This window comes from Vombatus ursinus, unplaced genomic scaffold, assembly GCF_900497805.2.
Source record: "Vombatus ursinus unplaced genomic scaffold, bare-nosed wombat genome assembly UNPS02014784.1, whole genome shotgun sequence".
In the NCBI taxonomy this organism is placed as follows: Eukaryota; Metazoa; Chordata; class Mammalia; order Diprotodontia; family Vombatidae; genus Vombatus; species Vombatus ursinus.
Window position 1 is genome coordinate 10,282,450 of NW_020954562.1, and position 26,236 is coordinate 10,308,685.

The 26,236-nt window shown below is 36.4% G+C and overlaps 1 protein-coding gene across 1 annotated transcript in view; it reads right to left on the bottom strand.

Annotated features, from left to right (window-relative positions):
- Positions 1-19,747, bottom strand: part of IQCM (IQ motif containing M) — a 240,631-nt gene extending 220,884 nt beyond the window's left edge. The window contains exons 1-2 of the mRNA XM_027866818.1: positions 19,743-19,747; positions 19,143-19,314 (exon numbers count right to left, since the gene is read on the bottom strand). Coding sequence (XP_027722619.1) covers positions 19,143-19,314; positions 19,743-19,747 — 177 coding nt within the window. The remainder of the gene's footprint in view (positions 1-19,142; positions 19,315-19,742) is intronic.
- Positions 19,748-26,236: the final 6,489 nt, after the last annotated feature.

Genomic DNA, 26,236 nt, shown 5'->3' on the forward strand with positions numbered 1-26,236 from the left:
CTGAAGAAAAAAAACATGGGTTTAGAAGTAGTGAGACTAATGGAGAGGTGGAAGGTCAAGAAATACACATAAAGTGTCCCAAAAGTCTTCTTAGAGCTTTAAGCTTTAATTACTTTAGAAGAATAGATGCTAAAATCATTTATATTTTAAAAATAGAGTACTTGTTAAACTTCAACATAACTACTGTTTGTACACTATTGTAGGCAATTTGAAAATTTTCAACATCTGCTGTTCAGTGACTGAAAGGATTGCATTTATAATACCATAGTCTTAATAATCCAAATAACAAGGTTTTGATGCATACATGACAGTTTTGACATGACTCCATAAGAAAAAGTGTAATGGAGGTAGATCAGATGACTGAGGTGACCAAGCAAGAGAATCTCCTCTACCAATCCACCAGGTTGAGAAACTATGATCTGGAAAATGTTATACATGCAACAAAATAATAACAGGGCATTCCATCTTGTTAAAATTAAAATTTTTAAATGCATTCATAAAAATTCACAAAACTAAATAAGTATAAAAGAATTTAAATAACTAAACTTTCAAAGGATGTTTTTATAAGTTTATAGCATTTATATTAATGAAATTATTAAAGCTTAAAAGTTGACTAAGACTTTTGGAACAAGAGTGTATACACACACGCACACACACACACACACACACACACACACACACCCCACCATATTAAGAACTGGTCATACAAAAGAGGCAAAAGACAATCCCTGACCTAAAATGAACCTACAATCTAATGGGGTAGACAATATTAAAACAAAGATATTTGCATAAAGCAAGCTATATACAAGATGAATAGAAAATAATTAACAGAGAAAAGACATTGGAATTAAGGGGGGTTGGGGAAGGATTCCTTTAGAAGGTGGGATATTAGTTGGGACTGAAAGGAAGCCAGGGAGGTAAGTAGTCAGAGCTGAGGAGGGAGAGCATTGCAATCATGGGAAATAGGCAGAGAAAATGCCTAGAGACAAGAGATGGATGGAGTATCTTGTTCATGGAACAGTCAGAGGCCAATGTCACTGGATTGAAGAATATATGTGGGGAAGTAGGTGTATGAAGACTGGAAAGGTAGGAGGGGACTATGTTATGAAGTGCTTTGAATGCCAAATAAAGCAGTTTGTATTTGATCCTAGAAGTGATAGGAAACCACTGGAGTTTATTGAGTAGGGTGGTGACATGGTTGGACCTGCACTTTAGGAAAATCACTTTGGTGGCTGAATGGAGTATGGATGAGAGTGGAGAGAGACTTGAAGCTAGCCAACCCACCAACAGGTTACCGCAACTATCCAGGTATGAGGTGATGAGGGCCTGCACCAAAATGGTAGCAGTGTCAGAGAAGAGAAGGAAGTGTATTCAAGAGATGTTGGAAAGGTAAAATCATTAAGTCTTGGCAACAGATTGGATATGAGGGTGAGAGATAATGAAGAATACAGGTTGATTCCTAGAGTGTGAGTTTGAAGAACTGGGAGAATGGTGTTGCCACTCTCCATAGTAATCAGGAAGGTAGGGCAAGTAGGAATAATTCAGAGGGAAAGATAATGAGTTCCATTTTGGACATACTGAATTTAAGAAGCCCACTGGACTTCTAGTTTGAGATGTCTGAAAGGCAATTGGAGATGTGAAATTGTACATCAGCAGAGCGATTGGGGCAGGATAGGTAGATTTGAGAATTATCAGCATAGAAATGGTAATTAATCCATGTGAGCTGATGAGATCATCAGGTAAAGTACTATAGAGAGAGAAGAGAGTGAAGCACAGAACCCTAAGGGATACATAGGGTTATAGGGCATGATTTGGAAAAAAAAAATAATAGTCCAGCAAAGGAGACAGAGAAGCAATCAGATAGGTAGGAGGAGAACCAAGGGAGTGTGATGGCCCAGAAACCTAGAAAGAGAGAGGATCAAGGAAGAGAGACTGATTGATCAAAAGTATCAAAGACATCAGAGAGGGCAATGAGAAGTGAGAAAAGTCCATTGGTTTTGGTAACTAAGAGATCATTACTAACTTTGGAGAGAACAATTTTGATGGAATAAGACTGGAAGCCATATTGTAAGAGCTTAAGAAGAGAGTAATAGGAGAGAAAATGGAGGCACTTACTGTGGATAGCTTTTTTGAGGGTAGAAGAAGTATAGGATGATAGATAGTGAGAATGGAAAAATCAAGTAAGAGGGTTTTGTTTGCCAGGCTAGTGGAGATTTGTGCATGTTTGTAGACAGTAGGAAATGAACCAGTGGACAGGGAGAGATTGAAAATAAGTGAAAGAGTGGGGATGACAGAGCTGGCAATTTATTGGAGGAGACAGGACAGAATAAGATCACTTGAACAAGTATAGAGGTTAGCACTGGTAAGGAGTAGGGCTACTTTATCATGAGAGACCAGAGTGAAGAAGTAGAAAGAGGCAGAAGACAGCTGAATGACAGGAGATAAGGAAGAGGGGAGAAGAGGGAATTCACAGCAAATGGCCTCAACTTTTCTATGAAAATATATGAGGCAAAGTTCTCAGCTGAGAAAGTGAGGGAAGGGGGAGCCATAGGAGGTTTGAGGAGGGATGAAAAGGTTTGGGAGAGCCTCTGTGGAGACTGGGATGAGTTGATAAGAAAGGTTCAGTAGGATTGCTAGAAGCCTCAAGGGCCCAGGTGAGGTTGTGTAACTCAAATTTGTAGTGAACCCAGTCAGAACATGTGAGTGATTTTCTCCACCTTTGTTCGGCAACTGGTATGTAGGAACAAAGGTGAGAAATGGCTTGGCTGAGCATAATTGGTGACATGTTAAGGGGGTGAGGAATTCAAGAGAGGAGGATAGTGTAGAGTTGAGTTGGTTCACCAAGGGTCAAGAGCTGGATAGGGATAACATCAGAGAAAGAGTTTTGTTTTTGTTGCTTTGTTTTGATTTGGTTTGGAGGTGTTTTCTTTTACTTTAGGTTTTTTAGTTTTGTGTTATTTTGTTAGGCTATAGTAAATGACTGCTTAATCACAGGAATTTAGGGAAACAAGAGTTCTGAATTTTCTGGTCAAAGAACTAAATAAGTATCAATTCATAGGATCTTCAGTTTGGAACTAAAAGAGAGGTAACCTAGTTTGACCTCCTTGCTTTATAGGTAAGGAAACTGAGGCCCAAAGAGGTTGACTAACTTATCTCAAGTTATATGGGTGGCATAGCCAAGATCTGAACCCAAGCTCTCTGACTCAAAAACCAGCTCTTTTTCTACTAAAACTGTTAAGTTCTATTAGATTAGGGCCCTCAATCTCCATGATTCTGGGATGATAAAGACTGGCATTGGCCTCAGTGTTTGCTTTGTAAATTACCCAGAAGCTGAGGATGAAAGAGATAAGGAGTTTTGACCATGAGTCTGGATCAGTAGATACAAGTCTCCAGGGGCTGAAATGAACTCACAACATACACCAGCTCTGTAACTTTTATTCAAAATAGTGAAGGATGAAATAAACCCAGATGCTATGTAACATGCCCTCACTTCATCTGAAGCATTTACTGGAGGTCCAGTCTGGGCAACAGTATGCCTTTGTCTGAGGCTCTTGTCTCTTCCATAAGGCCTGATGTAATAGTCCTTGTTATGGATGATGGTAGGCCTTTGTCATTTGAATAAGAGGACTAGGTTAGCTATTATGGCTTATTATAACTTTCCCCATCTGTTTGCTATGTTGAGCTCAGATTTCTGTATTACTCTTGGGTTTACAACCAGCTTTATCATAATAACCTTGTGAGGTCTTTCCCAATGAGGAAAAGCAGTTTCAGAGAAGGAAATTGAAGTCCTGGGTCACCAAATAGTTAAATACTCTAACCAGGACTTGATTCCATATGTTGAAATGGGCAGAATATGGGACTTGGAGCCAAGAAACCAAAAAGACATGGTTCAAATTCTGTTTCCTCACTTGTAAAATCAGGATATAATAATAATGGTACTACCTTCTTCTTGGGATGGTATGAGATTCAAATGAGATATGGTATGCAATATATTTTGAAAGCTTTAAAACATCAAGTCATTTTGGTAATTGACCAATTAGTGATTTCCCCTACATCACTGTGCCTTCCTATCAAGGAAACATGGGTGAGGTAAAAAAAAAAAAGCAAATCAATAAAATGTATTTCTAAAATAAAAAACATAAGCCTTTGTTTCCAGGAGAAGTTTGGGGTCATTGAAAGAATGTCTTTGATAAATAGTGGAATTTCTAAAACTGGGCTCTCAGAGACATCACATGACCAAGGACCAGTTTCCTACATTCATCTCCTTCCAATTCCAAAGATATTCTGACCCCAGGTTCTGTGTCACCTGGATTCTTCTTTGTCATCATTCCCTGTGAACAGGAAAGCAGATTTCTGAAGGACTTTGAAATAAACATCCAACCTATCTCTTTAAGGTTTATTTTTTTAGTGGTCTTGCCTGAAGGGAAAAAGTGGGGTATAAAATCACAATGTTGAGGTGTCGTGATGCTTCTTACCTTAAGTCAGATGATCAGAGTACCATTCACAGATCTGACACTTACTGGTTGGGAAGAGGGAAGGTAGAAGTAAGCAGGTGAGACTTCTGAGCTTACCATTGTGTGATGGTGGGGTGTATGGGGTGTTCAGGGAGGACACGTATCTCTTGTGTGAGGGCTACCAAACCCTTTTTAAGGCTATTCATCAGTCTTTAGTATCCATCTTTCACCTAACTCTCACCTGTGGCTCCAAGAAGCTATAGCATGTGCACCAGCCACACCCAGGTAAAACCATCTCGGCAGATGGGCTAAACCACTTTGAGGGTAATGAATGGGCCCCAAACCTATCGGTGACTTAGGGGAGTGTCTACCCCAAACATGTGAAGACTTCCCCTGGTGAAATAGGCAGAAGAGAACAGTTTGTTCCAATGGCCATCATGTCAGCAAAAGTAGACACTATGCAGTGCTGAAAACTTGGTCAGACATTGAAGATGCCAAGGTCATCCACTGCATCCAAAGCCACCACCAGTCATCTTGACTTTTGTCTTGCCACTGGAATTGGATGACTCTGGAAGAGAGAGTGAGGCTGATGACTTTGTGCAACTCTGCCTCACTTCAATCCAATTCATTGGCAAGTCAAGACATTACCCCATGATGTCACTGGTCCTCTTCTAAACAAAGGAGAAACAACATGAGAGTTTGAGGGTAATCATTCTCTAGATCCAAGTTAACTGCAAGAATATTGCAGTAAATTTACTTAAAAGAAAGGGAGGTAGTGTGCTGTGCTGTAGAGGAAAGCTCAAGCAGTCCTGGGTTCAAACCTCTATTACTTACCACCTATACAATCTTGGGCTAGTCACTTAATCTCATTTTCCCCATTTGCAAAACTAAATGATCATTAAGAACCCTTCCAGCTCTTGCTCTTATAAGAACAAATCGCTCCCTGTGAAAAAAATTATTCTATAATCTGATAAAAATTTGGTAGCCAAGGTTTAAGTTTATGTTTTAGAACTATTGGTTTCAATGAGTCTAAGTCAGAACAATCAGAGGAAGCTATTAATGAAAACAATCAATGGACGTGTTATCACCCTCAGGTTCTGGCACAGTGTTTTATATATTTTGAAGGGGCTGTATGTATAATTTCCTTGTGATAAGGAACTCCCAATGAGGAAGCTCCTTCTATCAACAGAGAATCAGCACCTGCTTTGCAACTTAAAGAGTATCCTGGGGCACGGAGAGGCTCATTAACTTGCCCAGAATCACACAGCCAGCATGAGAGAGAGGCAGGATTTTAACATGTATGCCTGACCCTGAGGTCGCTCTCTATGCACTAGTACCACATTACCTCTCTGAACTTAGTAGATTTTTAATAAAATTTTGTTCCACTGAATTGAACTTATTATAAAAGGAATAATGGTTTTATCGTTGTAAACAAAATCTAGATCCAATGAGGATCCCATTGGAAGGAAAAGGCACAGCAATCACTGCCAATACCATAAATCTGAGTGCCAAATCCAAATGTTTCTCAACCAAAAATGGTGAAAATAGATGAGCTCACTGGGCACTGTATTTGTTCTCTGACCAATGAATTCAGTAAAAGCAAAGTAATGTTTATAGCTTTTGCCCTAGTCATCCCACCACTGAGCATATATCCCAAGGAAATTAAAGACAAACTAACAACCAAAAAAAGGTTCTATATATAACTTAATATCCACAGCAGCTTTTTTTGTGCTAGCCAAAAAACAAAATAAAATAAAAACCAAGAACTGGAAACAAAGTAGATGCCCCATAATCAAAGAATGAGTAAACAAATTGTAGGGGATCGGATTTTTTTATTCTATGGAAAATGGTGAACAGGAAGAATTCAGAGAAAAATAGGAAGGCATGTATCAACTGGTAGAGTGAAGTAAGCAGAACCAGGAGAACAATATACGTTAAGCTTCTGATAATGCAAATGAAATTACTCCAAGGCAACTGAGCTCAGATTCATTGCAATAAACAAATCCAGATCCAGAGAACAGAGCATGAAGTGCGTATCTCTCCACTTGGTTGAAAGGTGAGAGACTATGGATGTGTTGTTAAATGTGCTCATAATATCCTTTGATTTTCTTAGCTATTTTTCTTTGTTCAAAGAGAAATTTCAAAGTATGACTCAAAGAAGAGGTATGAAAAGACAATTTGTCCCATTCCTTGGCATAAGTAAGAGATCCACAGCTGTGAGACATTACATATGTTTTCAGACTTTTTTCCATATTTTGATCAGTTTTGCTGATATTTCTCTCTTCCTCTTTCTCTTTTTTTTTGCCTTTTCAAAATATTCTTTGTTATATGGGATGGTTTTCTGGGATGGGGAGAAAGAGGAGTTGGCATACTAGGATAAATCTAGGCAATGTAAAACAGATATCCCTCAAATTTTATTTTTAAAAAATTAAAAAAATAAAGGGGAGAATTCAATAAGCTAGGGAACAGTGTGATGTAAAATCAAAAGACATCAATAAAAACTTTTAAGTAATGTTTTAAGACATAATGACTTAAGAAATTAATTGGGATTGTAGGTGTACAGCCAGAAGGGGTCTTAATATAACATAGACCAACCTCATCTAGCTCATCTCCAAAAATACATTTAAAAACAATGAATGTTATAAAGAAGAAATAATGTGAATGAAACAAACTAAGAATATTGATAGTGAAATGGAGTTGCAACATAGTTACCCAGAATTTTTGCTAATCCTGCCTTATCATTCCCTCCAAAAAAACAAGCTTAAGAAATTTCATGGGGAAGCCTAAAAACTATATAGTTCCCTGAGAAATCCTAAAACTGCATCCTTGAGGGTACTGTCTGCAGTCACAAATTCTGAAGAAGAAAAAATAAGGCAGAGGTCAAGCCAAACAATAACACAGTATAAGTATCCCCATGGAGGGATTGCCACTATAGTGACAATTATCCCATGATCTGGTGCACAGCCTCTAGAGTGAAAGGTCTATTAGGAATTTCTCCCAGCAGCTTATCAAATAGCCACCATCCTGGGAACGTTCTTTTTGCTACTTTTCCGATACTTGACCCCTTGGCAAATTTCAAGAGTAGGCCAGCTCAGTGCAGCAGAACAACTCTAATTATATCCACAGAACAGCCAGGAGGCTTACAAAGCATGATACCAACAGGGGAATACAGAAAGCATAGATGATGACCCAAACAAGACATCCATTTCAAACTCTCCATCTCTTAAATTCAGCTTTGTCATGATGAATATACTATTAATTCTTCCCATCTAGTAGACTTCCCTACAATTATCTCAAATTCCTCCCCCAGGGGCAATGCAACTCTTATATCAGCTTTCTCTTCCCACCCACATCTATTGGTTTCATCTGATTCTCCACTCCATCTCTATGGAAATTTATAGAACGACTTTCTGTGGCTACCATTTTGTGCAAAAAAAATAGTATATGTGATGCAATATTTTATGAATCCTTAGATATGTCTGGTAAAGTCCTGCAATTAGCAGGATATTTGAGGATTAGAATCTTATCTCTATTTCAGATGACATGACATAACTTGGGCAAGTTACAGGCTCTCTAAGCCTCAATTTCATCACTTGCAAAATGAAGATAATAGGAAAGCATCTTGTGAAGTTTTAATTACTATATAAATATATACAAATTATATAAATATTTATATACCATATAAATATAAGGTACTACTATAATATCCCAGAGGTCTTACAATGATGCAGTGGACATGGGATATAAATATAGTGTTTAATGAAACCCTTAGAGGTCTCAGATAATGTGGGAAGTTGATGTACTATAATGGAAAGAGTTCTCAATCTGTTGCTTACTATCATCAGTAAGGTAGATGATGTAATTGACAGGGCACTAGACTTAGAATCAGGAAGACCAGAATTCAATCCTGCCTCAGACATTTTCTAGCTGTAGAACCCAGGCAAGTCACTTATAACCTTTGTCAGCTTTAACTTCCTTATCTGTAAAATTGTGATAATAACAAGTAGTTTTGAGGTTCAAAGGAAATTGGTTGTGTTATATAAATGTTATTATTATTAATATTGACATGGCCTCAGACAAGGCTCTGAGCCTGTGTTTTCTCATTGGTAAAATAAGAGAGTTGGACCAGATGATCTCTGATTCATTCACGTTCTAAATTTCTGTTAAGATACTACAGACTTTCAGTATCTATGGCTTCCTGAGCTTGGAGGTGTTGCTGGGCTACTTTCCCTGAGAGAAGGAATTTCCTTTGAAATTCCTTTGAAGGTTCAAAGGAATATTTCTTAAGAGCTAGGCATAAGTAGTATATAATACTCACAGCTGCTCTTAAGCAATTAAGGCAAAGCAAAGGTCTAAGTGCCTTTCATGAAAGTCATAAGAACTAAGGTCTACATTTTTTTTAAAATTCAAGTAAAGAAAGTTATCACCTAGCACTCAGAGTTTAAGAATAGCCTTGTATAAGTCAACAAGGAAATGGCAGTCACTAGATTCTAATGATGTGTTTGCAGACTACTCAATTAAAAAAAATATTTGGGCCATGAGCTGTCCCAATTCAATGGGTTAGATGAGGTTATACCACTTTTAAAAGGAAAGAGCAGTAATTAAAAGATGAATTACACACGACTTGATGCATGATACTTTCATTTTGATACATTATTGGTTAGGTGCACACCTGGTACAAGGGGGTCTGGCTACTATAGGTATCTGTCTCTGAAGGTCATCACTTATTCTTTCATACAGAGAGAAAAGGTCAGGCATCAGAGAAGTTTTTATATTTCAAGGACAGAACTTCCCATCACAATTTCCTGTTCTTACACCAATCCTGGCAAGTAGTTGCTATTATAATATCCATTTTTATAGACAAAAAAACTAAGACAAACAAAAATTAAATGATTTGCCCTGGATCTGAAACAGTATTTACACGTCTTGCTAACTCCCACATCCAGTGCTCTATACATTTGGAACATAGTAATTGTTTGATAAAATCCGCAGAATAAATTCCCATCAATCACCCTCCCTACCTCCCACTATTCAGGAATACGTGTTACAGGGAAGAAGTCAAGAAAGATCCCTTTAATAAGGTCCTAAGTTAAAAGTGATATGGGATCTTTCGCAGCTTGGAAGAATGGGATGAACTATTGGAAGTCTGGAGCTGTATTGAGTACATTAAATATACTCAATGTATTAAATGTATTCATAATGTATTGAGTACACTAAAATGTACTAAATGTGCTAAAACATTAATACTAATGTATTTAAATATATTAAAATTTCCCATGCGATATCAAAATTGCCACACACACACACCCATCCCCTCCATCCAATGTTCAATTCCATAAACTATTACCTGCATGTTCCAATTCCTGGAGATAAAAAAGAAAAAAAGTGCAAGATAGTTTCTTTCCTCAAAGAGTTTATATTCTATTGAGGGTATATAAACGCACAAAGATAAATGAAAACTAGGTACTTTGAAGAAGGAGATAATAGCAACTAGAAGAATCAGGAAAACATTTCATGGAAAAGGTGGTATGTAAGTTGAGTCTTGAAGGAATCTAAGGATTCTGTGATGTATTGGTGACAAGGAGTATATTCCAGGGATGTGTAACAACTCATACAAAGGCACAGAATGCCAAGTTAAAAGAAAAACAAATAAGCTAGTTTAGCTGAAATGTAGAGTACATTAAGGAGAAAGATATGTTTGAAATACCTATCGGTTAATTAATCAATAAGCATTTATTAAGTGCCTACTGTGTGTTAGTCACTGTGTTAGGTGCTGGGGATACAAATACAGTGAAAGAAACAACTTCTACTCTCAAGGAGTGCCTGTTATGTGTATAACTCCTGTTTCCAATGATTCTCTCACAGAATCTATAGATACTATGTCTCTAAGAATCAAATGAAATGTTGTAGAAAAAGCCAGTGATAGCTAGCAGTTTTTCTAGGAACAGTTGAAAAATATCTCACTTTGAGGTGCTTGTCCCTATAGAGTCAGAGAAAAACTATGTTTTTGACTTTTGATCTATAAGAATCTATGAGATAAGTTGCAGAGAGGAACTATTAAAAGTGTTAGCTTGAGAAAGCTGAAAAGAATGCTTCCTGTCATTGCAGGAGATAAGCTATCAAAGACAGAAAGAAAGGAGATAGAGAGATATTTTCTAATGAAGTTGTTTTCACCTTTATCTTGTGAAAGTTTTTGACAAAAAAAAAACCCTACCTTTACTTGGTATCTTGAAAGGAAGTGAATAGTTTGGGATGGTATTTTCACAAGTGAAAAGACGTCTTGGTGTTATGTTATAGTGAAGATCTGAAGTATCTCTGGCTATATTCTTTGCACAATATAAATCTTTCAAATATGTCGATTTAATGTCTTGCTTATTAATGTCACACATTTAGTAAATATTTCAATTAAAATTGGTTAATTTTTAAAATTCAGTTAATTTTCAGTAATATTCAATAAATAAACATTGATTTAATTATAAAAGATTAAGTGATTTATTGCATAGAAAAATAATAGTAATTACCATTGGGAAATGGGGTTTCAAAGCCTGTGCTAAGCACTGGGAATATAAATATTAAAATAAAATAATTCTTGCCTTTAAGGAGCTTATCATATGATAGGGAGAACAAGATTTCTACACAAACAAATGTGATATATGGTGGGGAGGGGGGCTGCGGAACATGAGAAGTGCAAAGAAACGATCCAGACAAAGTAACGGTGAGAAGGCTGAGGAAGACCTTTGCTAGCATAATTAAATTAAGTGGCAGCTTAAAATGGTTGTCTGAGCAGAGGCAGACAGCCTAGCTCCCCTTTATTTGCTTTTAGCAAAAAGCTAAAAATTGCAATAGACTGAAGAATGATCAAGAAATCAGATTAGAAACAGTGATGATTTCATGTAACTCCCAACTGCACAAAAATGTAGCCAAAGGCTATAGATCCTGGGGGTAACTCCACAGTCATCACTTGCTGTTGCCTCCTATCATGACCAGAGGCCATGTCTGTGGCTGTAGACACCTACACTCTACTGAGGCTCTGCATCCAGAGGGAGAAACCTTCCCCAAGAAATCCCATGATTAATCAAAAAACTAGCAAAAGAGACTTTGGAATTGAGGAAAGCAGCAGAAGAGAGAGTAAGGCTGACAGCTTTGCAACTCTGCCTCACTTAAATACAATTTGCACTCAAGTCAAGACATTACCCCATGATGTCATTGGTCCTCTTTGAAAATGAAAGACAAACATCACCTGATCAAAACGGCTCTGAGTGGGGACAGCCTAAGACTGAGGCGCCTAGTACTCTATCCTCAGACACCATAAAGGATCCAGAAATCCAGTACTCAACTCAGAGACCTACTAGACAGTGGAGGGGATGAGGGAGCTTTACTCCAGGAGGGGAAAGTAAACATTGAAACTCAGGTGACCCAGTTCAAGCCCCAGTAGGCACAACTCTGCACAAAAGCACAGCAGGAGGTGGAGCACCAATTCAGGAACTAAGGCTTAGGAGATGAGTAAAATGAAGACATAGATCACCATTAAAAAAAATTATAATATATTCAGAGATATGAAAATCTAACCTAAAAGAAAAAAGTATTTCCACAACAATTATAGGCAGCAAAACAAAAGAAAAAAATTAGATTTCCACAAGTATTTCACATATACCTAGTATATATTAAATAGGCAATTTTAAAAATTAAACAGAAACAACTCAGATTTTTACAATCCAACCAATAGCTCACAGATGCTCAGTTCCTTAAGAGCCTGGCTCCTATGGTGTATCTTTAATAAACCTTGGCTAAAAGAAAAAAAATGAGACAGAAACCCTAGAGGAAAGAATTGAAAGAAGGATAAAGATCTTAGAACAGAAAGTGGTAAACCTTACTGAAATAATGGACTCCCTGAAAATCAAAATGAAACCAATGACTCTATGAGGCAAATTAAATATTAGAGGAAAAAATTTTAATTGAACAAAAAAGAAGAAAATCTGCTATCAGGAACAACCAGCCTTGAAAACAAAGAGAGAGATAATTTAACAAGCATTGGATTCCTGAAAGCCACAACCCAATAAAAATCCAGGAAATTCTATTTCAAGAAATCATAAATGAAAATTGTCCACATTTATTAGAACTATAAAGCAAAGATAAAAAGTATCTACCGATCACTTCCTGAAAGAAAACCTCAAAAGGAAAAGTCGCAGAATTATCATAGCCAAAATCCACATTTTCAAAGAAAAACACTGTAAGCATGTAGAGAAAAAGCAGTTTAAGTACCCAAGAACCATACCAAGATGGCACAAATCCTGGCAGCTTTTACCACTAATGAGAGGACACCTTTGAATATCATATTACAAAAGACAAAAGATATGGGCTTATAACCAAGAACAACTTTTCTTGTGAAACTGAGTATAATCCTGGCATGGGGATTGGGAGGGAGCCGTGAGCTATAGTGGGATGTAGAACATTCAAGCATGCCTGATGAAAAGACAAGATCTCAGTAGAAAATTTGAAAAGCAAATATAAGAGTCAAGAGAAACCTAGAAAGGTGAATTTATTTTGAGCAACTAAAGGGACTATATGATGTGATAGGGCTAATATTCTAATAAAGGGAGAAGAAACAACAACATCTTTGAACAGTTTAAAAAGCATTAAGTAAGAAAAACAGAGGATCTGGGGGTGGGTTGGTTTTGTTCCAAAGATTTTATTTCAAGAAATACAAGATTGTGTAAAAGAATGCACTAGTTTAGAAAGGGAGTGGAGAGAAGAGTGAAGGGAAAGAGGAGGAGAGAACTGGATTTTGTAAGAGGTTACGCATTAATTACGGAATGACAAACCATGGTATTTTAATGTAATGAAATATTCCTGTACTATAAGAATGATGACATATCAACTGTGTCTTCAGAGTATCAATGATAAAGCATGTTACCTCTATCTTTACAGAGAGGTAATGGACTCAAGGTGCAGAAAGAAATACATATTTTGGAAATGGCCAGCATGAGGATTTGTTTTGCTTGACTATGCCTATTTGTTACAAGATTTTTCCCCCTCTGTTTTTAATTGGGGAGAGGAACTAAGGAAGTAAGGGGGTTAAACAATAGTGATGCAAAAAGAGGGCCATTGCAATATATTTTAAATACATAAAAGACAAAAATTCAAAAGGAAGCACCAATGAGCAGGACAATTTTGAAAGTAACATGCTATAGTTATTATTATTAATAATAATGATAGAGCTTAGATTTAAATAGCACTTACTATGTGCCAAGCACTATGCCAGGTGCTTTACAATTATTATCTCATTTGATCCTTACAAAAACCCTTGGAGGTAATTATTTTATTATTACACTTGTGTTTTTGCTCAATTTTCCAGGCAAGTACCACTTTGTAAAACCTAATTAATATTGATTGGTCCAATTGAACTGGGATGCCAGTCACTGGAGGTTAACATTGGGGGGGACCCCACTGGAATGTGGGCTCAATCTTATAGCATTTGAGAAAGGTACCCTCAACTTCTCAAGCATGCTCCAGAATCCTGGTTTAGTCAGCCTCAGTATAAGAGTTGAGGCCAGAGCCTCATTACACATATATTCAATCTTCCTGTCTGTTTTTCTTTACATATTAAATTGTTTATGTTTGTTAATAGTTAAGTTCATTAAAAAAAAACAAGACTTTTCTTTTTAAAATAAGAGTCAAAGATGATTCTGAGGTAAAGGAGGAAATTTAGGGAAAATGGATAGATAATAGTGCCATAAGGAATCAGCAAATTAGGAGGAAAGAGGCAAGTTTTAGGTGAAATTATTATCAATCTCACTTTTAGACATATTGAATTTCAGATGGCAATGAGTCACCTATGTAGAGACATCTAGCAAAGAGTTGAAGACATAGAGCTAATTCAGAAGAGAAAACAGAACCAGATATGAAAATGCAATCGTCATCTTTAGAGAAGTAATAATTGAAGCTATGGAGGTAAATAAGATTACTGAGACTATGTACAGAGTAGAGAAATTTGACTTTTCCTTCAAAAGCCAGATAAATGCTGGTCCTTCTGTAAGGTCTTCCTTGACCTTCCAAATACAAAGTGATCTCTCTTTCCTCTAAACTCTTACAACAATTTTTTTGTGTATCTCATGCAGTTTTCAAGTTTTATTACATTTATTTATGGATGTGTCTTATCTTCCCTATTACATTATAAGCTCCATGACAACAAGGACCACATCCACTTTTTAAATTGAATATTAAATTAAATTGACATAATTTAACCCAAGGTGTACTTGAACATCGAAAATGATTTCATTATTGCAGGATTTGACTACTCATGTGAACTAGTGGTAAAGACTATGGCAACTAGCTCAGATGCTATTAACTCTCCTTACATAAACTTTGAAGCCAAACCAAGTACAACTTAACTCTCAATCATCATTAGGATTATAAGAAGAATTTTTGTACTAAAAGGGCCACAAAAAAGTTATGGAATCAATGAAAAATTTACACAAGCTTTGTAAAAGTTATCATTTAAGGTAATAGATTATGTGAGAACACCCCAATTACCAAAAAAAGTCAATCAAATTTTAAATCACTTAAAAAAATTAAATAGGGTAAAAAGACATTATTATGATAAAAGGAGGTGAGACAAATAGGTGATGTAGGGAGTGATATCATCCCTCCCATATGAGAAAATTAAGGAATTAGTCTATTAGTCTAAGTGCATGTTAAAACTTTGAAACTATTTCTTATATCACTTCCACAAAATGATCAAGGCTCTTGAGCAGACGATCTTCACCATTTTTCTGTTATAGACCCATCTGGAAATCTGCTAAACCCTATAAGGCCCTTCTGGGATAATGTTTTTAAGTCAATAAAACTAAAAAAAAAAAATACAATTACAAAGGAAGCCAATCATAGTGGATACAATTAATCTATAAAGTTTTTATATATAAATATATAGATATATAAAATAAGTTCATTGACCTAGGTTAAGAACTTCTGCTGAGATACTTAGATTAGCCTTTGCATATGTATAAGACTTTCCCCATCACTCGTTTCTTAAAGAGAAATTTATCAAGGTTTTGTGCTTGGCACAGCATGGTTGGCAATTAATAAATTTTTATTACTTGATTGATTGGATTTGAACCAAAAGCCTTATGTAGTCCACAGTATATGAATAAAAGAAAAAAAATGAGCAGGAAAAACAAGGCAATGATGGCAGTGTTCTTGATGCTAATGAAAGGTTTTCTCCATGAGACAGCTTTCGAGTGGACTTATTTCTTTGTTCCTATATGAAAGATGCATTTAAAACAACCTTGGAGGAAAGAGTAATGAGGTAAAGAAAAATGTAATGAAATTTTTCATGGTGAGTTAATTCAAATACCTCACCAAAAAAAAAAAAATGGAGGTGCAAAGATTCTGAAGCTAGAATACTCTGATAAAGTTGATGTTAAGCACACTGGGGGAAATAAAAGTTATCTCTGAGATTATATAAAACTGAATCACTCAGATTTCTAAATACATATATATGTGTGTATAGATATATGTATATACACACATACATGTGTACACATACATATACACACATACATACACATACACACACATGTTACACTAGGAACTATATAATGATTTTTCAAGAGAAGTTTCAAGAACATTATAGCTTTTTGGTAGGTTAGTAAGAACATTTTGAAGATAATGACAAATAAAACTGACTGTATTTGAACAGAAAGAAAAGTATTGTTTCCTGGTATGATAATCACAGTAGAATTTACTGTCTATGTGTAGTAAGAATTAAAACAAAGGTTAATATAAACATAAAATTGAAAATAAAGGCCAGAGGTGAGAAGAAAATGCTGTGAACAATTATAATTGCTGCAATGTGACATTCAAATAAGGTATTAACACTAAAAAGTGGGAAATAGAAGAAAGCAAAGATAAAAATTTAACCAGTATAAAGCAGTCATCACAAAAAGGAGGCCAAAAGAGCTTAGAAACTTCCTTAGCCAATAATCACTTTAACTCTTTGCCTAGCAAACAGAGATGGCAAGAATATGCAAACTCGTTTGTAAAATATCATGGAAGAGGATGGTGGAAAATCATGAGTAGTGCTGTCTTATAAAAGGATTAAAAAACCACTTAGGGAAAAAAGAATCTGTAGAGAGCTCGGCATGAGGCTCAAATGAACCACACCATCCCAAAGGCATTTAGAGACGAAACTAGTAAGAAGATAATCACTACACCTGAAAAGGAACAAATCTGTTAATATTTTTATAATAATCTATTTTAATTATTGGTGACAATGGAACTTCCTCATTATGTCTTTAAAACATATGTCTCTGGAGTGCTATATGAAAAAATAGAAATGGCATTTAGACAGACTAAGTCTGAAAGAACAAGTAGGCTAAACTAGAGTTATACCAAGAAAATCCTTCCTGGAAACAAAACAATCTTGAAAACATTGAATAATTATTTTAAAAGATATCTCAGGGAAAAGAAGATAATAAAAGAATGGAAAAGTCATGGACAGCGTTAATACCCCAAAAGGGATATCAGCAACTACCAAACTAGATGCCTATTTCCTTATCTTCGTTAACTCTGTATGAGAATGGAGTACATCTATATCAAAACTATCATCAATGTAAATGAGGAGGAAAAAGAAACTTTCACAAATGTTTATTTTGTTGTTCAGTTATTTTCAGTCATGTCCAACTCTTCATGACCTCTTTTAGGATTTTCTTGGCAGAGATACTGAAGTGGTACGCCATTTCTTTCTCCAGCTCATTTTACAGATGAGGAAACTGAGGCAAACAGGGTGAAGTAACTTGTCAAGGGTACAGTTGGTAAGTGTGTGAGGCCAGATTGGAACTCAGGAAGGTGAATCTTACTGTCTCTAAGTCTGGTACTCCACCCACTGTGCCACCTTGCTGCCCCTAAATGTTTATATACGGCAGACTTAAATCTTTGCAGGCACATAACTGTCTAAAAAGTATGAAGAAGACAAAATTAAACTTTTTTTATTGTATATTGATTATGAAAGAAGGGAGGGAGGGAGGAACAAAAGGAAACTTTTACCTTAGAGCCAAATCCAACCTTAATGGTTGTCTCCCAACAAAGAGTATCTTGTACATTTATTAGAATCAAATAAAATTTCTGACCAATGAAACAAAAATGATAATGAGTGTGTGATTTTATTTTTTAATTTTAAGTGGCATTGCTATACGGTATTTTAAGCATAGTCTAGTGTGAGGCTAGCTAAATATAATGGGCTAAGTAAAATAGTGTTCAATCACCCACCAATCAAGAAAGCTCAGCCTCCAGGCTGGAGTTAGTTCCAAAGGCAAGTAGAGTAACTTCTCCCAAGATTGAGGATAGGGAGGTTTTGGGAATTCCAGTCTAAAGAGTACTGTTCCAGATGGAGAGAAGAGAAGTAGTGGTAGGATTAATGGCAAGATGGCCAGCCAGGATGGCCAGTAGGAGGAAATGGGAAGCTTTGTAATCATGAGTTTGTTTGGGGCCATGATGAGGATGGATGCCTTCGAGATAATCCAGGTAGAGGACTGGGTGTGTAAATTTGGGAGTCACCCTAAAACAGATGGCAATTCAAACTTCTCCTATTGTTTTGTATCAGTTATTTGTCTCTTGCCTTCTTTACTAGATTATAAACTCTTGAGGAGAGAAGCTGCCATATTTATCTCCATAAAACCTAGAGTCTCATACAATAGCTTGCACATAACTATGTGCTTCATAAGTGTTTCCTGAATAGATGTGACAATCATCTCTACAAGACAGGGACCACTGAAGTCAACTCTGGTCTTTCATGGTGAGAGTCTGAGCCTGGGAGGCAAAATTCTTCAATCCTGATTTCTGGATTATGGCATAATTTTGGACACCAAGTCTATTAAGTTTGTTGCTAATTACATATGTTTAGACTAGGCACTGTATGTGGGCTATGAGCTGGGCCCAGAGCTGAAAAGGAGAAAGAAAATGGACTGACCTGCATTTGGGAAATTGTACAATGTTTTCAATGTTCCCAAGGTGCTCTGTGATACAAAAACCCAAGGAGTCAACATGAATATTCTTTTGGTGATGTTTTCATGATTACGTATCTTGAAATATTATCATCTCTAAGGAATTAAAGCATACTTTAGGCACTTAATAAATGTTGAATAAATGGTAAGGATTTATTTAGCAGTTAAGTGGCCTACTGGATAGAGCAGTGGACCTGGAGTCAGGAAGACCTGAGTTCAAATTTGACCTCAAACACTTACTAGCTTTGTGACCCTGGACAAGTCACTTAACCTCTGTTTCCCTTAATCTACTAGAGAAGGAAATGACAAACCATCCCAATATCTTTGTCAAGAAAATCTCATGGATAGTATGGTCCAGAGGGTAAGGAAGTATTGGGTGTGACTGAACAACTGAACAACAACATTTATTTAGCATTTCTTCTGTGCCAGGCACTATGCTTAGTACTAACTAAATAAAGGAATTCTTTTATTAAGTACCTACTAAGTACAAGGTCCTGAGATAGAGTGACAGTAATAGAGCAACTTTGTTCTCAAGAAGTTTATATTATCTTCATCAACAATCTACTGACAATTGAATATTTCATTTGGCTGGTATTTAATTTAGAAAGTGCACAGAAGTAATTTCTAAGCAACTATTTCAAAATGTTAATAGACCCAGTTTAGAAGAACTTTTAAACACATTCATTACCTTGGCCATTATTCTTTTGAGTCTTTTCCGTTCAAGCCACCCCCTAACGGCCCCCTGAATCAAGATGATTGCTTTCAGGATCTTTTTGCTCATTTTGTCTTTACGCTTTCGGAGTTGAGGTTGAAAGGCAAGATAAATGTCTAAATGTGGCCCAATTCTTTCGATGTCAGCACTATGGCCAATAGATTTGGACCTAGAAATGAAAATGGAAAGATTTTGTTTTCTTTTCTTTTTTCAGATATTTGTAAGTAGGGGCAGCTAGGTGGCACAGTAGAACATCAGCCCTGAAGTCAGGAGGACCTGAGTTCAAATCCAGCCTCAGACCAAACACTTGACACTAGCTGTGTGACCCTGGGCAAGTCACTTAACCCCAATTGTCCAAAAAACAAAACAAAACAAAAAAACAACAAATATGTGTAAGTAACAATAGACAGCTAGATGGCGCAAAGGAGATAGTGCTGGGCCTGGAGTCAGTAAGACCTACGTTCGAATCCGGCCTCAGCCACTTACTACCTGTGTGACCCTGGGCAAGTCACTTAACCTCTATTTGCCTCTGGAGAAGGAAATGAAAAACCCCTCCAGTATCTTTGCCAAGAAAACCCCATGGACAGTATTAGCATGATATGGTCCATGAGATCACAGTCAGATATGATTGAACAACCATCAAATAACAATAGGGGTGCTAGGTGGCACCATAGTGTACCAAGTGCTCAACTAGGAATCCCAAAGACCTGAGTTCAAATCCAGCCTCAGACATTTACTAGCTGTGTGACTCTGGGCAAATCACTCTAACCTCTCTTTGCCTTAGTTTTCTAATTTGTAAAATGAAGATAATGCCAACCTCCCAGGGTTGTCATGAGGACCAAGGAGACAATATTTATAAAGCACTTAGCACAGTGCCTGAAACATAGCAAACAGTATATAAATTTATTTTCATTATTACTGTAACATTAAAATCTATGTACTTAAATAAGTTGTAATGATTTTAAATGATTGGCAAAATGAATATAACACTATATAACTGCTGATTATCCACTTAAGTCTTCTATTAAAAAAAATGTACAATTAGTTATTCTGGCATTCAATGAGACTTTTTTCCTTCTTCATTTACTTCTGCCCTGAAGGTAGATTCTGCGAGATCCTTAGATATATCAGGAAAAGGCTAGACAGTCTCATTGTCCAAAGGAAGACTAATGTTACATTCACAAATAAAATCAATGTAATTAAAATTAGAAAGGGAAATAACTAACTGCAGGGGCAAGTTTCTCTGATAAAGCAAACTTCTCTGATAAAGGCCTGATATTCAAGGTCTGATAGGAACAGGAACTTTTCTTTCATTATTTCAGGCAACACCCAGATGAGGATACTCCCCTTTACCAATGCAAATCAGTGCCTTCTCTGTTTTAGCTGCCTAGAGCTCTGACAGGTTAAATAACTGTCTGTATGTAAATATATATGTATGTGTGCGCAGTATAAGTATATGTGTGTGTGTGTGTGTGTGTGTGGAATAGATAAAATAGGTAAGAACCAGAGCTTTTATCCATTAGATAAATGGTCAAAGGGATATGAACAGGTAGGTCACAAAAGAAAAAGCTAGGCTATCAATTGCCATAAGGAAAAAAATGTTCCAAATAACACACACACACACACACACACACACACACACACACACACATATATTTTATATATATATATATATAATATTTTAAATACTAAATATAAAATAAATATTTAGAAAAATATGAGAATGGGTACCTCACATTCATCCAATCGGCAAAGATAACCCCAAACAAAGGAAACTAACAATTGTCAGAAGGGCTATGGAAGGACAAGCACAGTAATGAACCATTGACAAAGCTGTAATGTGGTCCAAACACTCTGGAATATATACCCAAAGAGTCACCAAATTAGACATACCTTTTAATCCAGTGATACTACTGCTTGGCTTATATCCAAATGAGAGCAGAGGAAAACCACCTATATGTACAAAAATACATATTGGCAGCCCTTTTTTGTTGTTGCAAAGAATTGTAAACAAAGTAGGTGCCCTCCAATTGGGGAGTGGTTGAACATATTATGGTATAAAAATGTGATTTAATATTGCTGGACCGTAAGAAATGATCAAAGAGACAGACTCATAGAAAACTGAGAGGACTTGCATGAACCAATGCAGAGTGAGTTGGGCAGAACCAAGATAAAAGTTTGTAAAATAACAAAAACATTACAAAGAAAAACAACAGTAAAAGCCTTAAGAACTAGAATCAGTACAACCAACTGTATGACACTGAAGACTGAGTAAGTTTCCCACCTCTGGGCATAGAACTAATGGACTAAAGTATAAAATGAGATATATGTTTTCAGACATGGACAATGTGTGGATTTGTCACATGCAATTTTATATGTATATTTTTACCAATAATGACTTTTTTGTAAGGTAGGAAGATATGGGAAGGACAGAGTAGTGATAGTCATACCAAAAACAGAAGACAGAGAAAAGAACATTAATGAATAATTTTAAAATACACAGAAGGGAACAGAAGAAAGTTCAGAAAGGGACACAGAAAACCGGAACAGTGTGGAAACTGCTTTGTTAAATTTGAATCATCTTTTAAAAGCTTTATTGAAGAAAAACATATGCATAACAAAAGTTCAAAGTTTTTTTTCTTTGCATGTTGAAATGTTCTTTTTTTTTGTTAAGTTCATAATAAAAATATTACATTTTAAAGGCTATGCCATAACCAGAGAGACTTATTGAACTCATCTCTCCTGTTTTATGAGAGAAATGCATTCCAATGACACAGTATGGATTCCTGGTACACAACAGGTGCTTAGTAAATTATTTTTTAATTGAATTAAGATGGAGCCATGCTACTTGTCAGGAAAATGTCAACTGTGAAGATCCACAAATCTAAAAGGGAAAAACAAGGTAGAAAGTGCTTGGACAAGGAAAGAAGGATAGAAGGACCAAATGCATACAGATATCATGGAAGAGTAATAACCTAGGCTTCAGGCAGGGATATGCTGGTGTATGTTTAACAACTGACTCTCTAGGGGAAAAAGAAGTTCTCAGGACATATTTTTAAGTTTAATCTGTAGCATTAACATTTTCTCCATCATTTTATTAAGTCTAGACAGTCAATAAAACAATAAATCAAGCCCTAATTTGTAGCATTTGCCAATTCAGAGCTAGAAATGGTCATATTGAAAATTTACAACCAGTTCTCAGAACTGATATGAGGTACTACAGAATGTCTCTAAGTAACTCAAATCACCTGACCAACTGGGAAAAAAATGATAATAGATCTCAGACACAAAAAAAGAAAAGTTCTGCAAAACTAAATAGCATAAGAAAAAAAATACTGCATTATGTGCAGAATCTCATACCTCCATGGTCACCCATTTCTGCAAAGGAACAGAGATAGATGTCTTCTCATATCTCTTTGTAGATCAACTTTAAAAAAAAAAACACCTAAATGGCCAACAGCAATTTTTTTTTTCCTATGGCCCCTTTTCAACTACACATTGAAAGTCTCTGAGAAAGAGGACAGGAACACACATTTAGAGCTAGAAGGGACCATAAAGTCATCTAAGCCAAACCTCTTATTTTACAGAGAAGGAAACTGAGGCTCAGATAGGTATAGGGATTTGCCCAAGGTCACACAGGTTGTGACTAGCAGAATAGGTTTCAATCCTAAATGTGATGTTCTTTCCACTACAATAAGAATGAGAAGAACAAGATTCAATAGGAAAATTTGGTTTTCTCCCTTTAGATATGATAAATTTATGCATCAGAGTTTCAAATCAAATAATATTTTCATAGAACGAAAGAAAAAAAGTAAGGAAGATTACACATCAGAAAAGATACAGAAACAAGTTAATTAGTAAGTTAATCATGTCCGAACTTTAGACACTGGTTTTGGCAAAACATCTACAATGGGAATTTCCTTTCAGCTTTTAATGCTTAGAAGAGGCTATATATTAAATACTAAATCAGTTTTAGAGTTTGGTTCTACTAATTAGTTTTGGCTGATTCTGAAGTATTTTGTATGCCCCATTTCTAAAAGCGCTGTTTGCCCATCTGTTCCTGGGTTGAAAGTGATTAAAGGATACTTATTTTGGCTGTTGTAAAAGCCAGATACTTTTCAAGCTGCAAATATGTGACAAACCCAACTAAGGTTGCCAAGTTCAGAAACATATTACAAGAGATTGGTGATGCCTTCTTCCCCCCCACTCTTCTTCCAACAGGCATTACAGAAAAGTAAATAGTGCCCATCTCCTGATTAGACCAACAGGCCTGCTTGGTCCAAATGCCTTGCAATTTTGTTCTAATTTACACAATTTGCTCTGATTTGGATGTTCTACTACCAAACTTGTTGAGGGTTTTCTGCGTACTGCATATGTAGCCTTGGAAGAGAAGTGTGTGATAGGCTCGTACTCAGAATGTAACTTCAGTAACAAGGAAAACACATTTGTGTTCTTCCTTTTTCCCACCTTCCCCAACTTCCTCACCCCCCCCCAAAAATGAGGGCTGTTTCTATGCAAAACAGTCTATTCAAATCAGACATGGTCTGGATTGGTTTTGCCACTTTAAGGATGTAATACATTCCTATTAAACAGTTATAGTTTTGCCTCAATATTGATTATGTTCCCTAAACCCTATTCTATTACTTGATGCTTCATAGCACAGGAGTTGTGGCATTAACCTTAGCACACTACTTTTAAGAATCAAAGAATATTAAGAGCTAAAAGGGATGTGGAGATCATGTTGCCCATATATCTTATTTCAATTTATATAAGAAAATAGACCTGGAGAGATTAAACAATGTGTTCTTGTTTGCACAGCTGGTTAGTAGCAGAACTGGGATCACTGAGGCAATTCTTGACTATTCAGGCTAGCCCAGGGCAAAATTTTGAAAAAGACTGAAATTTGCTGTCCTACCAATAGTACCTTTCTGTGTCCCTCTCCTCTACTAAAGGGGCTCTTAACCTGAGGCCCCTGAGCTTTTTTTAAAAAATGTATTATTTTTACAAGTGTTTCATTCTATGTATTTTATTTTCTGCATTTAAAAACATTTGGAGAAGAGGTTCTGCCAGATGGTCAAAGGGGTCCATGGCACAAAAGGAAGGTCCAGAACTACTGCTCTGCTGTGTGCAAAGCAGTCTGTGAGCTCCAAGTAAGACACAAAGCTTTGATAAAATATAGCATCTGCCTTCATAGAGCTTACAGTCTTATAGGGAGTGATATGATAGACACAACTAAAGTACAAAATAATACATTAGTCCATCAGAAAATTGCCAAAATCCTAATGCAGAATTGATGAGGGAAAGAATCAATGAAGGCTTCAAAGTTTCTTAGAATAAGTGATACTTCAAATGGGCTCTAATGGACAGACTTGAACCTAACAGAGAATCATGGTTTCGTACACAATAATCTTTTTTGTTCTTTATTTGTTCGTATTTGCTGGTATTTGTTAAGTTCTGAATGACAAAAAAAATTGTTTAAAAAAAAGAAATGGGTAGAAATTCATCATTCTGGTAGAGAGAGTAAAGAGTATTTCAATCACAGTTAATAGTCCCACTATACCAACTGAGCCCCTCAAGTGATAAATGACCTCCTTAACTTCATACTTTTTGTGGCACAATTTCACTTGCCTCCCTGCCCCCACATCCCTCATCCTAGTGAATCAGTCCATTTATTCTTGCTCTTCCTATAAAAGCATTCCCATGCTTGACAATTTCTTCCATCCCCCATGCTACCATTCCCCTCAAAGAATATTCTTATTCCCTTCATGCTATCACCGCCAAAAGAAGAAATCTGATTAAACTAATTCTCCATAAAATTCTTCCTATTTAATTGTCAACTCCTTAAGAACAAGTCCTATGTACTCCTTTATTTTTGTGTCTAAAACTTAGTGACTTGTGCTTACTAAATCAGGAAGTAGCTTTCACCTACACTTCCCCTTCCTTTCTCAGCCAAAATTGTAGGGGAAAAAGGGTTTCTATAATCATTCTTTCTGCTTCTTCTTCTTGCATTAACTTTTCAAGCCTTTGCAATCTGCCCCTTGACTTCATCAACTGAAACCTCTCTCCAAAGTTACCAATGATCGCTTCATTGTTAAATCTGACTACCTTTTCTCTGTCCTCATCCTTCTCAACTTATCTGCCACATGTGAAAATGTTGGCCACGTTCTCTGGGATACTCTCTCTTCTCTGGGTTTTCATGACACTCTTTCTCCTGATTCTCTTCCTTGCATGCCTAACTGCTCCTTAATCTCCTTTGCTGGCTCATTTGCTTCCAAACATGGGTATATCCCATGGCTCTGTCCTGGGCCCTCTTCTCTCTCTATGCTTTCTTTCAGTAACCTTGTCTGTTCCCATGAGTTTATCACTTCTGTGAAGATGACTCCTATATATGCATAACCTATATAATCCAAACCCATGTCTACATACCCTAAGCCCAAGTTCAGTATTATCAATTGTCTGTTGAACATTTCAGACTGGATGGACAACAGATATCTCAACTTCAACATGTGCAAAAGAGATCCCATCCTCCTCTTATCTACTGAAAACATCACCATCCTTCTAGTTTCCCACATTCAAAAGTTAAGCATTATCCTTGATTCTGCACTCTTCCTCCTCTGTGTATACCTTTTCCGCTGCCAAATCTTATTGCTCATACCTCCACAACATCTCTTTTATCTGTCCTCTACTTACACCTTAGCCACCACCTTAGCTCAAGCCCTCATCACCCTTGGCATGGACTTATTCAGTGGCCCCTAACTGGTCACCCTGCATCATCTCCTCTCTCTAATCAATTCTCCACACAGATGCCAAAATGATTTTTCTTAATCATAGATATAAAAACACTCCAGTGGCTCCTTATTGCTTCTAAAATAAAATCAAAATTCTTCTTCCTCACCTTTGCCTCATAGAATTCTTTACTTCCTTCAGGTTACAGCTCAAGTACTACCTTCTACATAAGGCATTTCTCAATCCTCCAAATATTAATACCCTCCTTCTCTAAACTACCTTGTTTTTATTTTCCATTAATTTTTTTTTTTTTTTGGCTAGGCAATGGGGTTAAGTGACTTGCT